We start from the raw sequence: 17,094 nt of genomic DNA, 5'->3' as shown, positions 1-17,094 counted from the left end.
AGTTGCAATTTAACTCTCAATCAATGTATATGGCAATATCTAACAAGGCATGCACCATACAATATACAATTGATTTCTCAAGTCACTTAATATGTCCTCAAATATATCAACTCAATCTTATTCAAACAACATTCAATATCATGTATAGCAAGAAAAATTTAAATTGCACAAAATTAAGGAGGTAAAGGTTAGAGAGATCAAACACAATGATTTTTATAGTGGTTCGGCTTAACTAGCCTACATCCACTCTCTCAAAGAACCCTCTTTGAGTCTTGTCTCCACTATTTGCTCTTTTGAAGGCAAGAGACCAAAAGCCCTTTACAATATCTCCACACCAAGCTTTTACACCAAGGTAGCTTGAAACCTTCTCAAGTGCAATCACAAGCACTAACTCTCCCAAGCTTCAATAGGTGCTTGTACAACCTCTCTTGAATGCAATTTAATATTTCAACACTCACTCTTACTCAATACAAATCAAACTGTAAAGAAGAGATGAGTTGATTTGCCAATGGAAGCTCAAAATCTTTAAAGCTCTTGAATGAAAGCAATAAATGAAAAATCAATGTTGGAGTTCAATTGTTAGCTTTCATCAAATTGTAAATGAAGTAGAGAAGGTGTATATATAGTCCCAAATTATTTTAGACCGTTTGAAACCCTTTTGGAACGTTATACACACTGCCCAAGACAAAATGACCGTTATTTTGTCCTTTTGTGCGAAGTTGAGCAGCTCTGGACAGTTAGCAAACTAATAAAATTTTAGGAGCGATCAAAGAACCTGTTAGCAAACTAATGTTTTTAGCAAACATATTAGCAAACCGAAAATTTTAGCAAACCGCTTAGGAAACTAAGTCAACAATGCATTTCTCAACTTGCAATTTAAAATGATTTAGACCTTTGAAAAATGTTTCAATGGTTGTGTTCAAGGTCATGATGAGAAAAAGTAATCAGAAAATAAATTTTTATTTTTGAGCTCCATATGACTAAATTCTCATATATTCTTTTTCACAAAAAGGCCTAAGACTCTAACACTATACTCTTCATACCTTTTCTTTGAGTCTTGGCTTCCATAGCCTTTTTCTCATTTTGGATTTGTCTTGAAATACCTTTGAGTATCCTTTCTCCTTAGATACAACTTCAAAGGTTCTTTATGCATAAGACAAAGAATCTACACATCACTTCAAGGTTAGGTTAGATAGATTCTCTTTGAGTTTTGTTATCATCAAAATCAATGCTCATTTTGAGCTACACGGGGTCAACAATTCTTCTCTGATTAGAACATTTTGACCTCATGCTACTGTTATTGGTGAGATCATATGCCCTTCCATTGCATAAAGGTACAGGTTGTCATCCACCATTTTTTTAACTGTAGATTTTTATTGTCTGGATTTAAACTCAAAATATAAAATATATTAAATATATAAATTTTATATATTTATGTATTGAATTCATAATAAATTAATTTAAATAAAAATTTTTCTATTAATAAAAGTTATTAATAAAAGTTGTTGCTCCGTACGAGAGTTGGAAATTTAGTTGTTGAAGCGTTTTATAAATATTAATCAAAATTGAATTAAAATATTAAAAAATTAAATTAAATTTGAATTTTATAATTTTTACAATTAGTTTTAATTAGTATTTAAATTTATTACTTTAAAGTCTTAAAAAATAATTTTAATACTATTAAAATAAAACTTATTTATTAAGTTTTTAAAAGAAATGTGTAAAAAAAAAAAACTCAGTGGAAGCAGTTTTTCTATTTTATTTTTTTAATTTTATAATAATATATTTTTTTATATTATTATAAAATACTTCTATTATAATTTATATGTTATAGTTAAGAAAAATTAATAAATTAAATAATATTAAATGATTTCTTAAAAAATATTTTTTTATATAACTTAAATTATAATATAAAATATATTAATGGAAATCAAGGTAGAGACTGCGGCGGGAAGGCCTAATCCCGTCCCATCTTGTTACCATTTATGGTATGTACTATGGGGAACGGATTCCCCCTCGAGCCGATCAGATTTTTTTCCATTTCTTTTCATTTGTGAATTTTACGTTAATTAATTTAAAATTAATTAAAATATTAATTTAATAATTCAAACTTAACAAAGTAAACTCATTCATTATTATTATTATTATTGTTTCAACAATAATTAATATATAATATTTGAAATAATATTTAATATATTTATAAAAATATAATTATATGATAAATATATAAATTTGGACCAAAATTTTCGGAAATTATTTTAACAAATAATTGTGTAAAATTTAATTAATATGTTAAAAGTATAATAAAAATATGGAGCCATTGTAATTTCAATATAAATACGAAAACCCTCTCTCTTCCTCGTCCTTCTTCTCGCCACTTCTCACTTTCTCTCGACGCTAACTAGCGTCACTTGCAAGCGGCGAAACAACTAAGAGCGGCCAAGAAAAAGAGATAAACAGATACAGAGCAAATAATCAGAATTCTAAGTCCTACATGGATCCAGACGCGGTGGCCAAGGCGTTTGTCGAGCACTACTACACCACTTTCGATGCGAATCGGGCGGGTTTGGCCAATCTCTACCAAGACGGATCGATGCTCACCTTCGAGGGGCAGAAGATCCAGGGCGCCCAAAACATCGTCGCTAAGCTTACTAGCCTTCCCTTCCAGCAGTGCCAGCACAGCATCACCACCGTCGATTGTCAGCCCTCGGGCCCCGCCGGTGGCATGCTCGTCTTTGTCTCCGGCAACCTCCAGCTCACCGGCGAACAACATGCTCTCAAGTTCAGCCAGGTACAGATATGAATTAATGCATGTATGGATTAGATTTTTTTAAAAAAAAATATTTGATACCGATTGAGTTTTTTTGGGGTTTTTGAGATTCGAAGTTTGTGTTGGATTGATCTTTTGGTGATCGATCTTAGATTTGTGATTGATTGTTTATGGTTGCCTGTGGAGGTATTTGGATGTGGAAATCTGGATCTCCTTGAACTTCAATGTGAATGAGTTTATTGTGGATTTGGTTTGTTTAGTTCTTTTTCCCGATTTTTTCTCCATAGTTCGATTTTTCTGTTCTGTCAAGTAGATCTGGATTCTGGATTGCACTTTATCAAGTTCTGCCGTTGAAGATTACGAATATATCTATTAATGTGGGCTTATGGGGTTTAATTAATTTTTTGGAGCAATAAATTCTTTTCACAATCTGGTGTGCATTTTACTCAAGTCCAAGCTTTTGGCATCAGTCATATGTGATATAAATTTAGGCAACGTCAAAAATGTGATGGTGTTTGATGCATATTGTGTTTCCTGGGATTTTTGTTCTCAAATGTTGCTTGAACTTGTTTGGTGGTTTACGTACTCCAAGTTGGATGTTACGAATTGCATTCCATGGTGTTACACAATGTGAATATTATAAAAGTGAGATTCTATGATTTGATAAATTAGGCCAAAATTACTTCATGTTTAAATGATTAAATTTCTTATGTTGTAAGATTTTGAGCTGTAATGGTGTTTTTGCATGATCAATGCTTTGATATATTATCATTTAATGAAAATTAGTCTAGTTTTCATGCATCTAAGCCTCGGATGGGTTGTGTTATTAATTTTTTCTCAAATCCTAATGACATATCTTTAACTAGGCAATTATGGGTGTTAAATATAGCTGAGCTTATATATTTTTGCTAGTTTTAGTCATAAGCACATGCATAATGAGTGTTTCTAGAAGTTTGTTATTCAAATTCTTGTCCAGATTTATGAAAAGAAGTTCAGAATACTGTCAATGATGAGCAGTATATTCGTGATTTTGGCTTGGTTTTTGTCCTTGGCTTTTCTAGGATCATAAATGTACTTAGCATATGGCATTTAATTTTTGCTGCTACCTCACCATTTCATTGTCATGCTTCTGCTCTCAGATGTTCCATTTGATGCCAACACCACAGGGGAGCTTTTACGTGTTCAATGACATTTTCCGGTTGAACTATGCATGAAGACAAAGATCAACCACTCAAGTCTTTGTGGTTCAAATGTTCAGGGTTAAACAACTTTGCTTATCTCAGTCTGGCTTTAGACGTTTTATATTTAAACTGCAATGATTTTTTTTTTTTTTTTTTTTTTGTTTATGTTTAATGTTGCATGTTGCCGCCTTGTTGTCTTGAAAATTCAGAGATGCTTTATTGTGATTGGTTGGATTGGTAAAAAGATGCTCTTCTGGATTACTAGTTAAAAGATGAGTGGTCAAGATTTCACAACTTTTTAGTTAATTTAATTTTTATAGTTTCCTGGATTTAGCATTTCAGAATGATTTGGAATGAAAAAGCTGCATAAATTATTTGCTATGTTAATATTTAGGATTGTGTGTGCATTTGCTCCGCATGATTAGTAAACATTGTTGGTTAGGAAGTGTAGTTGGCATCCTAAAGTATGTGCCCTATCCCTCCATCACGTATGATTGATTTTGTCACCATGAACCTTGCGAGGACATCCCAATAAGTTGAACGGAAAATTTTATCGTACTGTCATGCGACCGACCATGTTATATGGTAGTGAGTGTTGGGCAATGAAGGAGTCGTATGTGTTTAAGATAAGAGTTGCAGAGACGAAAATGCTAAGGTGGATGAGTAGCCATACTAGACTAGATAAAGTCTATAATGAGAGTATTAGAGAAAATGTAGGAGTGGTGTCTATTGATGATAAGTTAAGAGAAGGGATATGGAGGTGGTTTGGTCATGTGAAGCGTTGATATACGGAGGTTTCAGTTAGATAAGTAGAGCACATTGGGTTAGAGGGTAGAAAGAAAAGAAGGGGTTGACCTAAACTGACTTAGAAGAGGGTAGTATAACATGACCTATTAGCATTACACATTTTCAATGATTTAATCCAAAATCGTTTAGAGTGGAAAAAAAGAATACATATAGCTGACCCCAATAAATTTTTAGGATAAAAACTTAGTCGAGTTGAGTTAAACTTTGCAAGGACACTGTGGGTGAATTTGATTGAAAATTTAAACCAATGCAGCTGTGGTTTACAAAGTGTTGTGTATCATCTTGCAACTTGCAATGGCTGATAGGAAGCATTCTGCTATTATCATAGTTCAACTTGACAAGAAGCCATGCATAGCATTTCAATTTTTTTCAAAAATGTCAACAGACTATGCCACAATGACACTATTTATTGAATAGTTGATGACTTGCAGATTATTCTAGGAAAGGGCACATATTCCATCCTAGTTTTAGGTTGATGACTTGCAGGTTATCCTAGTGCAGAAAAGATAGACTAGGAAGGATTTAAATCGATTCTATGTTTTGCCTCTCTAGTCTTTGCCTTTCTAAGCTCCTCCACTATCTTTTTTGTATTAATACCATGCACCCGACCATTCCCATTTTTGAGTTCTGCCTCACCGATTGAAGGGATCCTTCCAATAATTCTAACTTTTGCCTAAATTAAGTATGATTCTTGAGCTTGATATCTGTCAAATTGAAGAAACTATCTGGCGAGTAAACGGCAACTGGCAACTAAATCACTGAATTTGCTAGTGCAATGAAAGCTAGGCAAACGTTATGAATAAGAATACTGTGCTTATGCCTCCTAACGAGATGTAATTTGGTTGTTGTCAAATAAATATAACCAAGACAAGATATTGGAAATCAAGTGTTGCAGCCTTCTTAGAGTTTCAGAAGAGAAGTATCATACATCAGCCATTGTCTGTCGTACTGCATGGGGTCTATTTCTAACTCCTCTCCTTTTGGGTCACATGGTTTTTTAATTTATATATATCGTATTTTTTTATGAGTGTTGTATTCTCTCTTGGGGTTTTTGGATTTAATTAATTATAATTATATCTAATTAATCAAAATTAAAATAAAAGTTATATAAAAAACACAAATTGCATATAATACAACATCGGCAGTTTTGTGGGTCTAAAAGAAGGAACACTGGCAGAGAATAAGCTGAAAAAAGCTATTCCATTTTATTTTTAAAAAATTTAGACTACAATATGGTACAACAATGACATTCTCTATAGCGTCTAAACAATTTCAGATTATTCCAGCAAAGGGCAAGTTTCCTCCCTTGTTTTATTTTAGAATACAATAAAAACCTTCTCATTCTTCTTTACCATTTAAGCCCAAGTCCACGTGTGGAAGCTCTGGCATTTGGAGAGGAATGGAAGAAGATGGTTCTGTGTGCTGTTGTTTTTCTGCATCTTGTGCATTTGATCCAGGGGCTTTTAGCATTCCTGTAATCATACTTCCCAAGGATTTAAATGGGTGATTCAGCCCATCTTTAATTTTCAAAATGAGAGAAACCTCAGATAATTGCCAAGCTACAGTGAGGACAATCATGCCTGAAAGAAGGCAATGGGTCAGAAAATTCTGCTTCCTTACCTTTCTAAGCTCCTTCACCAATTTGAGTGCTGCAATTATCCACTTGGCTGGCTTTCTCATTTTTCAACTCGTCTTCAACAACTGAAGGATCCTCCTGTTCAGCTGATGCTTCAGATTGCTCTACTTTGCTTCCACTTTTCAATGAATCCAACTGTTAACAGAAGAAACAAATCTAAGAAACTTAAGCTGGAGCCTCAATCTAAGAAACAATTAATCTTGGATAATTAGCAGTAGCTTCCTTGTTTAACTAATTAAAATGTAAATCTAATGGATATGATTAAGAATATGCACTAATAAAATGTGCATATGCCTCTAATGCATCTATTAAGACCAAGCTTTCATCAATTAGGGTAATCTGATCGGAAGCTGCAGTCAATAGTAAGGTCTTTAACGCAAACCCAACTCCCAAGAGGAAGTAACAGTTAAAGAACTCGGCTTATCAAAAAAAAAAAAAAAAAAAGTTGAACTCGTGTAGTTCCTCATCAATCTAAAACACACGGGCTTTTCTAATTTTTTTTTTTCTAATACCAGTTATAAATTTAATTTATAAAATAGACAAAAGCTAAAAGTAGATCAAATAATAGAGATAATGGATTCCCCAAGAGCGATAAGGTAATAAATACCTTAGAAAGTAATCTAGAGAGAAGAATCTTATGAGTATCACGATCTTCTTGGAGAGTATCAGCAAAGGATTCTTTGTTGATCTTGTCTGCTAAGAGCTGCTGGATCGCCTGATCAATGAGCTCCAGTTTTTGAGTTGATTCCATAGCTAATTTTTGCGATCTTTCTGTCTTAGGTAATGAGGAGAATCTAATACATAATTCAAGAATCAAGAACAAGAAACTCAAACCTCACCGGCCAGCTTATCAATGTCGAGAGCGGAAAAGTGAGCCACGTGGCTCATACGCTACTCATCGCTTAAAACAGTACAACTTCTGAAACGTCATGTCGTCTATTGAATTTTGCTTTTTGGAAGTGGACAAGCTGTTACTCACCGACCGTTTCATTGTCATTTTGGGATGGTCTCAGATTACGTGGACTGTTGTGCCCATTGTAATTTATCGGCATCTTAGATTGCATTACGAGTATGATAACTAGTCAACATCTCCATTTCTTTTTTCTTGAATTGCAATATCTCTATTTAATTTTACCAAATGACACAATGGTACACTCAGAATCAAATCAATAAAATTTACATATATTTTAATATGTTTTATATAAATATTAAATATAAAAATAAAAAGATATTTTAATTTTTTTTGCTCAATTTGATTTAAATTAAATTAATTCGATTTGTTCATTAACTTGATTCAATTTAATGTTCACATTTTACACAAGAATAACAATTTTTACTCGACTCTACTGCACGTTCTTGCAAGTTGACAACAGATTCCTACAAATCAAAACACAAGGGCATACATTTCACCCTTTGAATAAGTGAAAAACACCTCATAAAAGCTTCATAGATTAATTTGCATTTGTTTTTATGATCAAAATGGCTATGGATTAAGCTACACCTTACGAATGACATTCTGACACATAAGTATCAGAAAGATTATACAAACCAAAACCAACCTCATAGGAAACTATTTATATCACAAGCAGCAATTACAGCATTGATATGGGAAAACGTGCATATCATTCCTAATCACTTACAACTAAGGTGAATGCATGCCATTATACAGAGACTCAATCCAGAAACCCTGTAGCAGGCAATTTAAGATTGGTCAAGGAGGTAAAAACTTAAGTTAGCTTGTTAGAAGCTGCTCCTACTGGAAATGGTAAATATCTTCATTTTCCATGTCAGCCAGAGAAGTTGCTGCTCCTTCACTTGCCTCGACTAGTTCAGCCTGAAAGAATAGTTGAATAACACATTACTGAGATTGACCTTCCAAAACTGATGCTCATAATCTAAAGAAGATAAACATTATTGCTTTAAATAATCATTTAGTGATCCAGATTCTATCCTGTGCTAATTGATGTGACTTCTTTGAGCCGCTTGGTCTTTAGCAGATAACAAGTGTAAAAACTAAAAGGTAATTTAATGCACTGCTTCTTGTTAGTTCCATAAACTGCAGAATCAACTGATGCTCAAGAGACAAGAGGCTTAGACAACACATTAACCAGTTAGATCACAGTACATTTCTCAAATTTCATGTCAATGAAAATTTGTGATCTACTTACTTTGGCTTGGTGATAACGTTCAAGCATCCGACGATATTGTTTACGTGCCTCTAGAGAATCAACCATTGACAGCACGCGTGAGACAGCCTCCTCAATAGCTGCATCAACTTTTTGTTTGCGGAACACCTTGAGAATATCTTCATCTTCACTTTCATCAATAGGCTCTGCCTCATTCCGGAAACCTCGCAAACCAACCCCTTTACGTCTCCAACGCAGCACAGCCTTCTCTAGAATTCCAACAGCCCAACAGAAAACCTTGTAGTGCTTCCTAACTTGATAACCCCTCACATGAGCCTGCCCAAAAAGATAAGTGTCTAATCCAATGTACTCCATCCCTCAAAAGAATACGTTATTCATTCCATTTGTGCAAGATGATACATGAATGTGCTGTGTGTACATGCATAAATAGTGAAGCATGAAGCAAATCCCAATTTCAACACATTTTGATATTTTTACAAGTACATAGAAAGAAGACAGTTTCAAAGGAAAAAAGAAAAAGACAAAGTACCTGTATCTTCACAACTTTCTGTCGAAACGCTAGAAAATCCTTGCGACCTTTCCACCCTCTATATTTCTTCTGAATGGATAAAGCAGCTGAATTGTAATCACGTGCATTGTGAAAGAACAGCTTTGACATAGCTGAAAGCCCTGGAATATCACCGGAATTGACACCATAGTCATCTACATTATTAGTAGACACAGCAGCTTCTCTCTGTTGTCGCTTCCTGAAAGAATGTGCCCTGAAGGCAGCTTGTATTCGTGCAGCAGCTTGAGCTGCATTTCGGACTGCAGCCAAGGCATCTTTAAGTGAAACCTGGTCTTCATTGGCAGCAAAACTCCCCTTTGAGATGCTATCTACAGTTATCTCAGCATCAACCTCAGCATATCCTTTAGAAAGCTCACTCTCTTCTAGTGTAAGGGATGAAAGATGGCTTGTTAGTGCCACCTCTGAAAGATAACCTGCAAGCCCCTTATGCCCACAGTTGGCCGCAATGGATGCTGGAGTTTTGCCAACTGGATCTTGTGAAGTTGGATCTGTCACAGCCCCAGCTGATGCACCAGAAGCTAAAAGGGCTGCAACCATTTTTTCCCTGTGCATAACAATGTACACCACTCAAAAAAACCGGTTGTTATACACTAAAAAAATCTTGCATGAGATTTAGCTAATTCAAAGTCCAAGGATAAGATAACTACCCCTCTCAAGGAAACCAGAAAATAAACCAAAAACCAAAAAAAAAAAAAGAAGAAGAGAAAACTAATGATTTAACACCCTCCAATCTCTTTGAATACCAGCTAAAGACACTTCTTTAAAACCCCCTAAAGTAGAAACCCATAAAGAGGGAAGACAAACTATTTTAAAGAGGGAAGACAAATTATTTTTGTCCCAGAGCAATTACAAAGATAAACTTTGATTCTTAAAGATCTGGGTATTTCTCAAGTTCATAGTCATAATTTACCCACTGATCATAACCATTTTTTGTTCCAGTTCATGCGTTATCTTGAAAGTGTGCAGAGAATTTCTTTGGTTTACTCTCTCTCTCTCTCTCTCTCTCTCTCTCTCTCTCTCTCTCTCATGTACACACATAAAAGCTAATTATGCACAACCACTTGAGCAGTACCAAAACTTAAGAGCATAGTTGGTTTCACCCTGCCTTGAGACATGTAACCCTCTTCTTCTATTACAGCATTAACACACTACAACCAAAAATAAGAAATTGAAAATTTATGGAAATACACTAGATTTTTAGTTACCTTCCAAAACGAGCAGCCCAATGAAGAGCAGTCCATCCATTAATGTCTCGGAAATTTACATTGACTCCCTGACTGAGAATTGGGCTCAAGGCCCACTCATAGCCCAACCCAGCAACCATGTGTATGATCCCCTGCTCTTTCTTGGACAAGGTACAACTAGGTTGATCTTGTCTTTCCTGGGACTTGGAAGAAAGCCACTGCTGCAATTTGTCTTTTAGAAGCTGTTGCAGAAGCCAATCAACAGTGCCGGTCGAAGTTCCATTACCAACTAAGAGAGTCTCAATGATAGTACCCCATGAATCATTATCAGTTTTTAATTTTCTCAGTAGTTGAGTTCCTGTTTCTATGCTGTCTTCTTTTTGCAAAAAGGAATCAGACAGAAGCATCTGCACAAATCTGACAAGTAACAACAACTCTTCTGGACTCTTAGCAACTTCCATTTGGGATAAGCTGCAATGAGGACAGCTACTCTCAGTTCGATACTCAAATTCTCTGACCTCACTGCAAGACTCCCGATTGCCAGAAGTAATACAGAAAGTGACCTTTCCTGGAAGATGGGGAGGAGCTTCACAGCGGAGAACACCTTCTTGAATGATTTCAATGGGAACCTCAGTATCACCAAACATGCAAGTCCATGCACATTCTGATGGGTTACATAGAAAAGATCCAACAACAATTACCTGCATCAAGAATATAGGCTTCAAAATTTGCAAAATTCTTCTAATGGGAAAATCAACACAACAAAAGATGCATCAGAATATTATTTTAAGAAAATTCAGATGGTAAGTGTTATGCACCGTTATCTAAGAAATAAAATCCAGAGGCCAGTGCACCAAGCAGGTTTATTTACAAGAATTTTACAATGCAACTTATTAAGCAGAGCAAACATAATTAAACTAAAGAAAGGCAGAAAATGCTATCTGGGTCACAGATGAAGCCAATATCGCCTTTGCAAGTTGAATTCTCAAACATATCTAGTCATCATGAGGTGGACTTGACTCTCTGGCCAGATCAAACATGGGATAGGGAGCAGCTGAGTAAGGGCTCAGGTTACTTCTACTTAGCCAAAAGAGAGAGATATATATAAAGACAGAGTAGGAAGCATCTCTTGAGATTGACAGCGCTTCAATATATGCTGGTGCAGGTCCTGCCTTAGATGCAAATTTTGTCTGCCAGGAGGATTGCCAAATAATATGCTCTAGTCAACTATTTAAGATTACCCCAGTATATCCTATTCTGCCATTTCTAATTTACACCAGTATCAAGGCACTACAAACAGAATAGTGGGTGGGAATGCTATTAAGCCACACCAAAAGAAGCCTGTTTCAATAAGTGCTTAAACAATGAATTAGTGGAGTCTTTAAACCACAGAATAGATCCATTATTGGAATATTACGATTTTCTCATTAAATGAAGAGTGAAACTCTGTAAGACGAAAGAAAGATATGGAATTTGATGAAGCACACCTTAGTAGCCTCAGAGGTAAAACCCCATTCTGGGGATATTTCGTGGATTGTAAATTTTTGCTGTTGTGCAATGGTCAAACTTGAATCTGCTTCAATTGGCACTTCAAGCTGGCCTTGGTCATATAGCACTGGATGGTAGTCAGGATTGGTTTCATGAGTTACCAAGACAGGAGAGTACGCAGGAATTTCAACATTTTGAACTTCTTGAGGCAGCAATACAGAAGCTGGCAATATGAAAGGATTGTCAAAGCTTATTAGGAGTTCACAAGATGCTGAAAGTTACCATGTCAATTATCAAAAAGAAAAGAAGAAATCATACAATTTCTGACTTTAGCTCCATTGAAATTTAGCCAACGAGAGTACTCATGCTCTTCAGCTGGTTCCCTCAAAGAAGGCTGTGGCTTTTCCTGTTGCAAGTATTACTAGATCACCATCATGAAAGAATTACCGAAATTGGCTCTCAGAATTCTGAATTAATTTACATGGATCAATATGATTTATATAGCGTCATCCAAGTGCGTGCGGGCATGTACACACGCACTCACACACACACAAGAGTCACAGAGTGAACAGACACCTGATGTTGAAGATGTGAATTTAAGTTATGAAATGACTGCATGCTGCAAGGAATATCACAAACATGATATAAGTATCATAAATGTGAATACTTTCTGAATATTTCACCTGGTACTCCACAGAAGATAACACTCTACAGGGCTCTAACACTTCATTCCAGGACATGGATTCTTTACTCCCATCTGCATGCTCCTGTACAGATTGATGGTATTTGCCACTATCACCTACAAAAAAAAGTCGTTAGCAACTCCTTGCTTCCCCATTTTATTTTATTTATGTACGAACAAAGAAAATAACTAATAGGGACATAAATGAGCGAAAGATATGTAAGTATGATGCTCATTTGAAATTGTTTCCCTTTTCAATTTAAACAAGATATGAGAAAAGTGTATAATAACATAACAAGCCATTAAGCAACTAGCAGAACTGATCAAGACCCATTAAACTAGTTCAATTCATATATATGTCATAACAACAAACCTGCATACTGAAGGTGAACAAGATTGTTGATCTGCATTTGAAACCCAGGAGGTTCAGCATAACATTGCTTATTCACAATATATTCGGATCCATGCAGCAAATTTTCATAGTGATCCTTCTTGGAGATCTGTTTTTCAAATTCCAAAAGTTCTGAATCATTTTTGGTTCCTTGCTCACTGTATAACGGATCAACTTCTTCGATGCTGTCCTCATTCAGACTCAACTGCTCCTCCAGACTTCTCAAAAATCGACTAACCTCATCCTTTGCAGAACTAGTATACCCTGTTGTAGTCTCTAATCCATTGTCCTTGGTGCCTATCTCTGAACTGACTTCTACAGAACTTGGACTGGATGAAGTCTGACGTGGGTCACATAAATCACTAACTGCAGAGGTAGAATCTCGATTCTGAGTTGTACGTGATGTTGACCTTGGGCTGAAAGCAGAAGAGAACTGTGGTGATGACTGTGCAGCAGATCCAGGAGTGGACTTTCCCTGCAGACATAAATGTAACCATGTGTGCACATTATAATATTTGAAACTCAATCTGTGCAGAATTAGTTGTTATTTCAAATGTTGATATATATATATATACAAATTTTTTTGATAGCAAAAGAAAGGTATCATATAAAAGCAAACAAAGTAGAAGTGAATGATGTCCCCAGTCCCACCAAAAAAAAAAAAAAAGGAAACTAGGTTGTGGGGAATTCATCTGCAGGTGGAGGTAGATACAAATCCCCAAAGTTTTGTGGATGGATATAGATCAGAGTTCAACAGATTTTGCAGTAAAGTCAACATGTCCTGGCTTCATACGCTATCGCTGCAGTTGTTGTACATATACAAAGGTCAAAAAGTACTATGAGTTATTGCATTTACAATTTCTGGTTCTAAAAACATACCTCGCCAATCTCTCTATAATGAACAAGAACAATATGCTCGTATGCCCTGCCAAGATAAGTAAAATGTAAGTAAATACAGCCCTTGACATTATCATCAATTTATCTTGTTTATCAGTAAGATATATTATAATGGAGTGTTGGGTGGATAGTTTAAGATAGACTTTTCCCCCCTTTGTCTGCATAACATTTACATTTCCATCTCCTCCAAATTTCATCAACTAAATAAGAAATTCTCTAAAATCATAGCATATGAGGAAACTTAAGGTGTTGAAAAATAAGTGTCACCAATGAAGATATGTATACTCACGGATCCAGCATCCAGTAGCTACGTCTCTGAAAATTTGAGTTTTGTTCTCCATGTGCATAATAACAATTTAAAGCCTCAACATTTCCAACCTACTCATGCAAACAAAAAGTCAATACATAGAACTCCATCAACCCCAAGATGTACACTAAATGCATGAAACAAAATACTTTTCACATAAAAAGCCATTAAACCTATCAAACAGTACCATTTCTTTTTGTAGGACACCATTGCAACAAAAATTAACTTATTAATTTCAAGCTAAGTCAGATAATTTTCCATCTAACCATGCAATACATAGTATCTTTGGTTGTTTTCTATTTTTATTTTTCTAAACTATTTATTACATTTTGCATCACCAAGCTTCAATGATGCAGATAGCTGCAAGACAGGGAACAGGAGCATTATGCATGTGGTTGTGGATAAAATGCTTTGATATAAAAACCAACATAAAAAGTGATCCTCCACACACTAATATGCAAGAAATCTGAATGCACAGGAAATTGAGAATGGCACAATAGACATGCAGCTGCGGCTTTTAAATAAAAAACTATATGTAAAAGTTTAGAAAATAAGGCAACTCTGTGCAAAATACTACAAAAATGGTGAATGAAGAAGTGATTTACCAAAACTGAAGGAATCTACAAAATGGAACTAAATGTGCCAACAGGGAACGAACAGACAAATGCAACAACTAGCTGGCTTCTAATTTGAGAAAGGCGAATGCCACATTGGCATCAATAACAAACCTTAAGTCGCTCATGTGCTTCCCCAACAGTTCTTCCATCCTTCTTTTTACGCCAATCATGACCATCTTTGCGAAAGAACCGAAGGACCCTCTTGTTGAAAAGAAACAATGATCCACCTGTTGAGGAAAAAAAAAAGTCAGTCTAACATAGAAAAACCATCAAATGAATTGTGTCAATTCTATATAATATTAAAAAATAAAAACAAAGGTTACTAGTTGGCTTTTGAGGTGGCTCCTGGGTAAACTGGTACTTGTCATGGTTTTGCAATATATAGAGCACTTCTGCAGGTTTCAGCCATCGCGTTTGAGCTTCTTGAAACAGAACATTAATATCATACCCTGAAAACGCACAGAAAGCAGCTATATAGTAATCGAAAACACCAAATCATCTAATATAGACTAAAAACCTTTCCTTCCATGCTTAATTCAGGTCCTCACCTGATTTTGACATATCGGATTCCCAAAATGATAGCACCGTACGGATTGCAGAGAAATCAATTCACTTCACTTCACTAGAGCTCACCTGGAGCTCATAGGCGAACCGGAGACGCTCATCCTTCAGTTCAAGTATCGGCAAAATCTACGATAAAGCACGAAACAAAGCTAAGCCGCTACATGTGGAAACCGTCGAGGTCATGGCCGTAAAGAAGCATAATTCCGAGACGAGAGACAATCCTGTACTGGGTCGGAGTTTAACCGGTTGAAACTCAAAAAAAGATTATATACACAAAGAGAGAGAATCTATTTATTTTGATTCGACTTTGGCCGTACGATTTGAACGTCTTAACCCGACAGAGTCACAGAACGAAGAAGAAGACGATGGCTCCAGGTGGGTTTGTGGAAACCAGAAACTGAGAAGCAGCAGGGTTTTAACCTGCTGCTTGCACGTACAAGGGAAGTACTTTAGAAGTGGTGGGGTGGCAGCAAGCTGTTGGTCTGTGGATAAGATAATTTAATATTCTGATCGAAGATCAATTTACCCTCTAAATTTAGAGATAGGAAATAATTAATTTTAAAATGATAAAATTGTGTCAATTATATTCAAATTTTAATAAACTAAATAATTTTAATAAAATAAATTATTTTAATTTAACTCTCTATAAAATATGCATCCCAAATTAATTAAGAAAAATTATCATTTTATAAAAACATTTTTTAAAAAATTAAAATCATTTTATATAAAATTATTATAAAAAATAAAATTTACTTATTACTCATTTAAAATTTTAAAAATTTAATAATAAATTATTTAAAAGTAATAAAGCAATTTAGTATTAATAATAGTTTTATTTAATTTTATAATATTTAATGTAATTATCTAATTAAATTTAATGAGTAAAATAAACTTTATTTCCTTAACCGTACTCTTTAAATTACTAAAGTAGTCCTGTGTCAGTTAAAAAAAAAAAGATTTTCTCTATAAAATACTTAGATTTTACCTAATGAAATTAAAAAAAAAAATACTAAACAAGATTTGAACTTTCGATAAATGATAAAATAAATTTAAAATTAAATTTTAGATTAAAATATCATTTTTTAATCTAAGAGATTATTTTCCCTAATTTTACATATTAAAAATTATTTACTACTTTTAATTAAAATAAAATTAATAAAAAAGAAATTAAAAACCATAGTTAATAAATTTTTTTATTTAAAACTAAAAAATTAATATTTTGTTATTAAAAATAATATTTTATTAAATATAAATTTATTTAGTCTTAATTAAAAAATATAAAACTTATTTAGCTCAAAACTTAATTTTAAATTTATTTAACCCATAACTAAAAATATAAGAATTTATTTAATATTTTTTCCAAACAAAATTCATAAAATAAAGAACATTAAACTGCTTATTAATCTATACTAATTTAAAAAAAAAAACTTCAAAAGGAAAAAAAGATATCACTTGCAAAGATCTGGAATATATATATATATATATATATATATATATATATATATATATATATATATATATAACTCTTCTTTCAAATGGAGAAACCCTAATAAAACTCGTGAAAAATTCATCGATTTGAAAGAAATTATCTTTCTTGACTAAAAAAATTATAACTGAAAATCAAAGGAAAATGGAAGAGCAAAGAGCTGCTACTGGCCAACGGTAGGCCCGCGGTAGCCCTTGAGTTAAGTTGCAAAGCCCTGTGTACGTAGACTTTGGTGCCACGGGTCAAAAAGTTTGGCTGTATTTGGTTATCGAGTCGACTCGTGGATTAACAATTTTTGTTCTCTTGACTTCGAAGTGTGTACCGTTGGATTGAGTCCTGAATCATCCAACGGCTAATGTAAGTAGCAAC

At 34.4% G+C, this 17,094-nt stretch overlaps 3 protein-coding genes across 3 annotated transcripts; 1 reads left to right on the top strand and 2 right to left on the bottom strand.

Annotated features, from left to right (window-relative positions):
• The first annotated feature begins 2,346 nt into the window (after positions 1-2,346).
• Positions 2,347-4,222, top strand: LOC110635388 (nuclear transport factor 2B). Its single transcript, XM_021784694.2, has 2 exons — positions 2,347-2,791; positions 3,910-4,222. Exons 1-2 carry the CDS (start codon positions 2,495-2,497, stop codon positions 3,982-3,984), a joined length of 372 nt encoding a protein of 123 aa, XP_021640386.1. The 5' UTR covers positions 2,347-2,494; the 3' UTR covers positions 3,985-4,222.
• A 1,717-nt stretch (positions 4,223-5,939) lies between these two features.
• On the bottom strand, positions 5,940-7,298 carry LOC110635378 (uncharacterized). The gene is given in 3 exon segments (XM_021784682.2): positions 5,940-6,392; positions 6,394-6,529; positions 7,002-7,298. Coding segments are annotated over 3 exon segments (576 nt in total). The 5' UTR covers positions 7,146-7,298; the 3' UTR covers positions 5,940-6,096.
• A 514-nt stretch (positions 7,299-7,812) lies between these two features.
• Positions 7,813-15,679, bottom strand: LOC110635377 (calmodulin-binding transcription activator 4). Its single transcript, XM_058128868.1, is given in 14 exon segments — positions 7,813-8,165; positions 8,168-8,228; positions 8,563-8,856; positions 9,071-9,653; positions 10,315-10,994; positions 11,781-12,004; positions 12,100-12,187; positions 12,465-12,580; positions 12,837-13,329; positions 13,734-13,779; positions 14,041-14,129; positions 14,787-14,902; positions 14,999-15,124; positions 15,224-15,679. Coding segments are annotated over 14 exon segments (2,973 nt in total). The 5' UTR covers positions 15,237-15,679; the 3' UTR covers positions 7,813-8,121.
• Between the last annotated feature and the right edge of the window lie 1,415 nt (positions 15,680-17,094).

The sequence above is a fragment of the Hevea brasiliensis genome, chromosome 10 (genome assembly GCF_030052815.1).
Source record: "Hevea brasiliensis isolate MT/VB/25A 57/8 chromosome 10, ASM3005281v1, whole genome shotgun sequence".
Classification (NCBI taxonomy): Eukaryota; Viridiplantae; Streptophyta; class Magnoliopsida; order Malpighiales; family Euphorbiaceae; genus Hevea; species Hevea brasiliensis.
Note: the sequence above shows the minus strand (reverse complement) of the source record. Positions and strands in the feature narration are given on the sequence as shown.